At 39.8% G+C, this 7,834-nt stretch overlaps 1 protein-coding gene across 3 annotated transcripts in view; it reads left to right on the top strand.

Annotated features, from left to right (window-relative positions):
* The first annotated feature begins 314 nt into the window (after positions 1-314).
* LOC110501280 (collagen alpha-1(XVIII) chain) overlaps positions 315-7,834 on the top strand; it is a 177,229-nt gene continuing 169,709 nt past the window's right edge. For all 3 annotated transcript variants that reach the window (XM_090215271.1, XM_090215270.1, XM_021578715.3), the window contains exons 1-2: positions 315-703; positions 797-864. In XM_090215271.1, the coding sequence (XP_090071397.1) occupies positions 693-703; positions 797-864 (79 nt within the window). In that variant the 5' untranslated portion in view covers positions 315-692. The remainder of the gene's footprint in view (positions 704-796; positions 865-7,834) is intronic.

Here is a 7,834-nt window from a genome sequence, read left to right as displayed (position 1 = left end):
TGACCAAATACTTATTTTCCACCATAATTTGCAAATAAATTCATTAAAAATCCTACAATGTGATTTTCTGGATTTGTTTTCTCTCATTTTGTCTGTCATAGTTGAAGTGTACCTATGATGAAAATTACAGGCCTCATCATTTTAAGTGGGAGAACTTGCACAATTGGTGGCTGACTAAATACTTTTTGGCCGACTGTATGTTTCAGTAAGATTGGATTTTTAGCATTTATAGCAATGGTTAAAAATTGTACTGCAGGGACATAACGTAAATTGCAGAAAATTGAGGCATTTGTCGCAGCTGCAGAGGTTTTTTCGGGTGTGCGAGACTTTTCAACAGAAGAGTTACAGGGTGTGTTAAGTGGTGTAAGGGAGTTATACTACAGTGTAATAAATAGGTGGTGGTAATGCAACATTTATTGGATGCCAACCGCCACTAAACCTCATTGAAGAAGAAGACGCAGAAGGCCCCTACAGACAGAAAATAACATTCTTTAGGACCCAGAAGGATTCTCCTTTGTCAGATTATGTAGGTCACTTTTCTCTCCCACAATTTTCTCTGTAACCAGCCGAGCATCAGCTGTTCAACCGGCTTGGAATCAATCGTGGGGGACCAGGGAAATAGCGAAAAGTTTTACATTTATTTGCCCAGAAATCACATGTAGCCTTTGAACTTGGTCACTACCAAAACAGAGATGGAAATGAGGTATTTTTTTATTCATTTACGCTCTTGGTGGATGTAAAGAAATCGAAAGATATTATTATTATTATTAATACACGATGTGCTACCTCGTTGCAGGTGTTGCTCGTGGCCACCACTGTGCTTTGTCCTGGTTCTTCTGACACCAGCAGCATCGCAATGGCCAGGTAAGCCCTAAGAAAAACTATAAACAATTTGGAAATGTAGCTGCTCAGATGTCTACAACTTGTTGGGTCTTTGTCTCTCGAAACGTCGTAATGTTACCGTTGACAGAACATTTGGGAAGATTGTTGGTAATGTAGGGATACAGTTTTAATAAAAGAGTAAAATATTGAAATACACTTAGACGATGGTTTTACAACTTTCATTGACCAAAACTATTGGAAGGTTGACACCTGTAGGCGAATGTAAAGTAGGGCTGTCTATGCTAAATTACCTTTTGTCCTGAAAATAATCTACAGTTATTTGGGAAATGCTGTTTGCGATGATGTAACTGTGCTATAATGTAACCAGCGTCAGCTATTAGAAACATTGTCCGTGTCGTTTCTTATTGTGAACGGTAGATTACTTTCTTCGAGTCAATATTTATTGTATGAGTTATTTTATATTGGCCCTGCTGATAAGGAACCATCAGGGGAGAAAATAGTTGCAGGTGTACCGGTTAATAAACAACCTCAGGCTGTATTTCAATTTGCAAGGCTTTCTGAATTATTTCATTTGATCATCCCTGCACGTTTTTTTTTCTGAAATAAGTGTAAATGGACTGAGTGATTGATATATTTAATTCCATGTGATCTTATAGACCAATAACAGAGTTCCAAACCTCTTGGCCAATAAGAGCAAATGTTCAGTTTTCCTGTATTGGACCTTTAAAGCTGCATCCACAAAAAAAATTCTCTGTCCAATGACAAAATGTGTAGATTTGCAGGAAAGTAGCTTGGAAACGGCAAAATGTTCTCTCTGATGACAAGAGCCAGATCTTTAAAATGTTCCTAGCCGTTGCCGGAGGTTTGGTTAGTCCGGCCATGCACTGCAGAAGTCCTAGTTAAACTCCTTGTATGCTATTTTTATCCCACTCTAGTTGTTTTCTGATTATGATGGGATCCCTGATTAATTTGCCATCACCAGGGTCTCTATTCCAAAAAAGTTTGAGAACCCCTGCTCTAAGGCAAAAATATTGGTGAAAGTAATGATACAATTAGTTTTCATTGGTATTTTGTGAATTATGTTGAACTGTGTTTTTAAGATTTTGGTTGATTCAGTGATATTTGGCTAGTGAAAGTGTGTTCCATAGCATAGTCCCATGGATAGCATAGTTCCACAAGCAAACACTATGTGCTGGATTGACATTGTATACCCAATAAAAATGGAGTTGTGATTGAGACCTAGTCTATTGAATGTCGATAATCAGGTCAGGATGCAAAGAGAACGATATCTTTCATCTGAACTTATAATTCCACTTTGATGTGCACAGAATGACTTTGGTCTGTTGACAGGGGCTTTCTCAAGTCCAAAGTCTGCCCTCAGAAATCACATTCCTTCACTGTTTGTCCAGTGTCTTGCTTCATATCTAACCAGAGGTTGGGATGGGGACCCTTGAGTAGAGCTGGGATGATAAAATGAAAATTAACATCACCGAAATTGCCTTCCTCTTACCGAAATGTTGGTCATTTACTACACAACTGTTTCTGTGGATTGTTCTAAAACCATTATTTAGCCAACAGTAATAGCCTATGCATTATCGTAATACTTGCTATGCAAGTTTATGTGCCTATCCCTGTTTCACTGTGGGCTGCTGACTCTCACTCCCTCTCCCAACTGTGCGCACATAGGAACTGAGAAGCACAAGCATGACCGTTGCTCAAAATGCTATTGCGGGGGAAAAATACATTTTTCAAAGCAGCTACTATTGTAGTTGTAGAGAGGAGCGTCACAGCTTTCTATAAATATAGAATGTTATTTCTCACCTCTTAATATTGAGTTTATGTTGAGTGCACCACTTCACAACCGGATTAGGATCTAGTTAGTATGGTTTTGATGCTCCTGCAGTGCGCGCCGTTTGCAGTGAATATGCCTACATCAAGAGAGCGTAGTTATGGTAAAACATGGTTTGATTTATCAGTATGTATTTTTGTTCATATCGCCCAGCTCTTCTCTGGAGTGTACTAAGCTCATGCAGTGCACACTAGTCTGGAGAAAGTGGAGTTTCAGAATGGAACTATTCCATACTAAATGATGTATCTCTGAATCTCACTGCAGCCCATTATTTAATTTGTCAAAGTTCTGTCCATTGATTTGTGCAGCTGTCAGATTGAATACAGGGAGGAGATCGACACTTTACTCACTTACCTCATAGAAGCAAGCTGTAGTCGAAATTGATAGATTGGGGAGCATTATCTACATAAATGTAATAAATGTTTTGCAATCATTAATGACGCTTGTTATTGTGTTAATAGTAGTAAGAACTCACAAGGGAAAGCTTAGTGGTGTAATACTGTGAGTAGGTGTTATGTCCAACGAGCTGGGATATTTTACACCTGTATAATTTGGTCCAAATGTCTTTCACATGATTTAAATAACTATTGCTACATAAGAACCAAGTCAAACTAGAATTGAATCATGTTCACTTTATCTAGCTCATTGGGATACATTTCTCCATTTTAAACAGTGTATTGTTGAGACCAGCCTTCAGACTTTTACAAAGTGCCACGTTGGCAGCAAATACGTCAGAAACACTCTAATTCCAGTTGAAAATACAATGTTAGCGACAATGCCGTGGAGCTTATGGTGCCATTAGTTTGGTGAATCCTTATTTGAGGCTAAATTGATTTTATTGATGTATTATATTAAGTTAAAATAAGTGTTCATTCAGTATTGTTGTAATTGTCATTATTAAAAAAAATTGAAAAAGAATTGGCCGATTTAATCGGTATCAGATTTTTTTGATCCTCCAATAATTGGTATCGGCGTTATTATTCATATTCCGGACACCTGCTGCTAATTTCCTGCAATTCTATCCAATGTGCTATGGGGTTTTGTACTGTGTTTTTATATACTGTATTCTCGATATACAGTTGAATTCGTAAGTTTACAAACACTTAGGTTGGAGTCATTAAAACTAGTTTTTCAACCACTCCACAAGTATCTTTTTAGCAAACTATAATTTTGGCAAGTCAGTTAGGACATCTACTTTGTGCATGACACAAGTAATTTTTCCAACAACAGACAGATTATTTCACTTATAATTCACTATATCACAATTCCAGTGGGTCAGAAGATTACATACACTAAGTTGACTGTGCCTTTTAAACAGCTTGGAAAATTCCAGAAAATTATGTAATGGCTTTAGAAGCTTCTGAAAGGCTAATTGACACAATTTGAGTCAATTGATGGTGTACCTGTGGATGTATTTCAAGGCCTACCTTCAAACTCAGTGTCTCTTTGCTTGACATCATGGGAAAATCAAAAGAAATCAGCCAAGACCTCAGAAAAAAAATGTAAGACCTCCACAACTCTGGTTCATCCTTGGGAGCAATTTCCAAACGCCTGAATGTACCACGTTCATCTGTACAAACAATAGTATAAACACCATGGGACCACGCAGCTGTCATACCGCTCAGGAAGGAGACACATTATGTCTCTTAGAGATGAACGTACTTTCGTGCAAAAAGTGCATATCAAACCCAGAACAACAGCAAAGGATCTTGTGTAGATGCTGGAGGAAACGGGTACAAAAGTATCTATATCCACAGTAAAAATGAGTCCTATATCGACAACCTGAAAGAAGCCACTGCTCCAAAACCGCCATAAAAAAGCCAGACTACTGTTTGGAGAAATGTCCTCTGGTCCTCTGGTCTGATGAAACAAAAATAGAACTGTTTGGCCATAATGACCATCGTTATGTTTGGAGCAAAAGGGGGAGGCTTGCAAGCCGAAGAACACCATCCCAACCATGAAGCACGGGTGTGGCAGCATCATGTTTTGGGGATGCTTTGCTGCCGGAGGGACTGGTGCACTTCACAAAACAGATGGCATCATGAGGATGGAAAATTATGTGGATATGTTGAAGCAACATCAAAACATCAGTCAGGAAGTTTTAAAGCTTGGTTGCAAATGTGTCTTCCAAATGGACAATGACCCCAAGCATACTTCCAAAGTTGTGGCAAAATTGCTTAAGGACAACAAAGTCAAGGTATTGGAGCGGAAATCACAAAGCCCTGACCTCAATCCCATAGAAAATGTGTGGGCAGACCTGAAAAAGCCTGTAAACCTGACTCAGTTACAGCAGCTCTGTCAGGAGGGATCGGCCAAAATTCACCCAACTTATTGTGGGAAGGTTGTGGAAGGCTACCCAAAACATTTGACCCAAGTTAAACAATTTAAAGGCAATGCTACCAAATACTAATTGTGTGTATGTAAACTTCTGATCCACTGGGAATGTGATGAAAGAAATAAAAGCATTCATAAATCGTTCTCTCTACTATTATTCTGACATTTCACATTCTTAAAATAAAGTGGTGATCCTAACTGACCTAAAACAGGGGATTTTTTAACTAGGATTAAATGCCAGGAATTGTGAACAACTGATTTTAAATGTATTTGGCTTCCGACTTCAACTGTATGTACTGAGATCATGTGAGGGATCATGTGATACTTTGATTGCACACAGGTGGACTTTATTTGACAAATTATGTGACTTCTGAAGGCAATTGGTTGTACCAGATCTTATTTAGGGGCTTCATAGCAAAGGGGGTGAAGACATATGCACACAGTTTTTTTATTTATTTTTTATTTCACTTCACCAATTTGGACTATTTTGTGTATGTCCATTACAATTTAAATTGCAATGCAACAAAATTGGAAAAACTCCAAGGGGGATGAATACTTGCAAGTATTACAAGGCACTGTGGGTAGGGTAGTGTGACTATGCATAGATAATAAACAGCGAGTAGCTGCAGCGTAAAAAATGGGGGGGAAATACTCTGTCTTCCTTTTCCTGTAGTCCACGATCATCTCCTTTTTCTTGAGGGAGGGTTTGTTCTGGCACCACACTTCCAGGTCTCTGACCTCCTCCCATTAGGCTGTCTCATCATTGTCGGTGATGAGGCCTACCACCGTTGTGTCGTCAGCAATGATGGTGTTGGTGTCATGCTTGGCCACACAGTTGTGGGGGAACAGGGAGTACAGGAGGGGGCTGGGCACGCACCCCTGAATGGCCCCCTTGTTGAGAATCAGCATGGCAGATGTGTTGTTGCCTACCCTTACCAACTGGGGGTGGCCCGTCAGAAAGTCCAGGATCCAGTTGCAGAGGGATGTGTTTAGTCTCAGTGTCCTTAGCTTAGTGATGAGCTTTGAGGGCACTATGCTGTTAAACGCTGACCTGTAGTCAATGAACAGCATTCTCATGTAGGTGCTCCTTTTGTCCAGGTGGAAAAGGACAGTGTGGAGTGCAATAGAGACAGCATCATCTGTGGATCTGTTGGGGCAGTATGCAAAATGGAGTGGGTCTAGGGTTTCTGGGATGATGGTGGTGATGTGAGTCGTGACATGCCTTTCGAAACATTTCATGGCTACAGACGTGAGTGGTACGTGTCGGCAGTCATTTAGGCAGGTTACCTTGGTGTTCTTGGGCTCAGAGACTATGGTGGTATGCTTGAAACATGTATTTATTACGGACTTGGCCAGGAACAGGTAAAACATTTAAGTGAATCAGAGTACACATCCTGGGAATCTGTCTGGCCCTGCGACCTGGGAATGTTGAACTGTTTGACGATCTTACTCACATCGGCTACGGTGAGTGTGATCACACAGTCGTCTGGAACAGCTGCTGCTCTCAGACGTGCTTCAGTGTTGCTTGCTTCGAAGCAAGCATAGAAGTATTCAGCAACCCTTTGTTGTTCATAATATTTTGCAAGACCTTCCACATCCGACGAGCTTCGGAGCCGGTGTAGTAGGATTCAATCCTATATTTATGCTTTGCCTGTTTGATGGTTTGTTAATCAAGGTCAATGGCAGCTTCCACAGGTATGAAAAGCAGTGAATAGGTACCATGCTCATTACTGTTCAGTGGGCGCAGTTAGAGCTGGGCGAATTTATGTTTTTGCGTGATATTCCAAAGGTGGGAAGGCAGGCGACCAAGCTTAGGTCCAAAATAAGCCCAGAGAAACGCATTGAGTTTATATTGTACAGAATTTGGCGAGAGTGATACCTCTCGCGTCACCTCTTCCTCTCTGTTCACACACACACACACACACACACACACACACACACACACACACACACACACACAAGTAGCTCCCCCTGCCACAACAACAAAGATGAGATCACTTCTTCCTCTGAGAAGGGTCTTCAACTAGCTATGCATTTGAGGTTTGATCCAACCTTTGTAAAGATACCATTTTTATGTCTCAACTACTCAAATTGCGCAGAGCAGACACTGCTAAAAGGGGAGAATTAACGAACATTTACTGTGGAAAATTAATGCTTAGTTTGTTAAGTGCGCGGCATTCCAGTACCAGAAAACATCTGAACTCATGAGGGGCTGCAGTTGCTCGCATACCCACATCCAACATAATTTTTGTACATTTTGATCAATTCCACACAGTTTGCCATAGAGTAGAGCAAATTTGCAGTTTTAAAGCAAGTCTGCTGCAATTCTACAAATATTCCCGGTGGCTAAACTTGAAATATAGAGATTAGCTGCCTACTCACTAGCACGTGGGCTTGTGGTTGAGAGATTGTTTGAGAGCTGTGTTCTTTTTCTATAATGCTTGCTACAAAGTTAATAATTGTTAGTGAATGTGCACTATGCATGATTCTGGTTAAATTTGTAACAAAAATATTTTAATGGACTGACTTGAAAGCCAGATCAGTGATTATTGCAAAAAAACAGGTACAAATATTTTGAATAAATAATTAGTGTGTCTTATGATTGTGGAAGGTTTAAATTTAGCCTAGGTATAACTTCACAAGACTTCCATTATATTATTACTGAGTGTTTTGAAATGCAGTGTATTTGACCTTTTATTATACAACAAAGCTTTTTTGCAGAGAAAACATTTAGCTATAGATCATGAATCATCCATAGTTTTAAAATAACTGAGATGTATATGATTTTAGGCCATGTCTCCCAGCCCA

This window comes from Oncorhynchus mykiss, chromosome 22 (genome assembly GCF_057628025.1).
Source record: "Oncorhynchus mykiss isolate SJ-2025 chromosome 22, ASM5762802v1, whole genome shotgun sequence".
NCBI classification, from domain to species: domain Eukaryota; kingdom Metazoa; phylum Chordata; class Actinopteri; order Salmoniformes; family Salmonidae; genus Oncorhynchus; species Oncorhynchus mykiss.
Note: the sequence above shows the minus strand (reverse complement) of the source record. Positions and strands in the feature narration are given on the sequence as shown.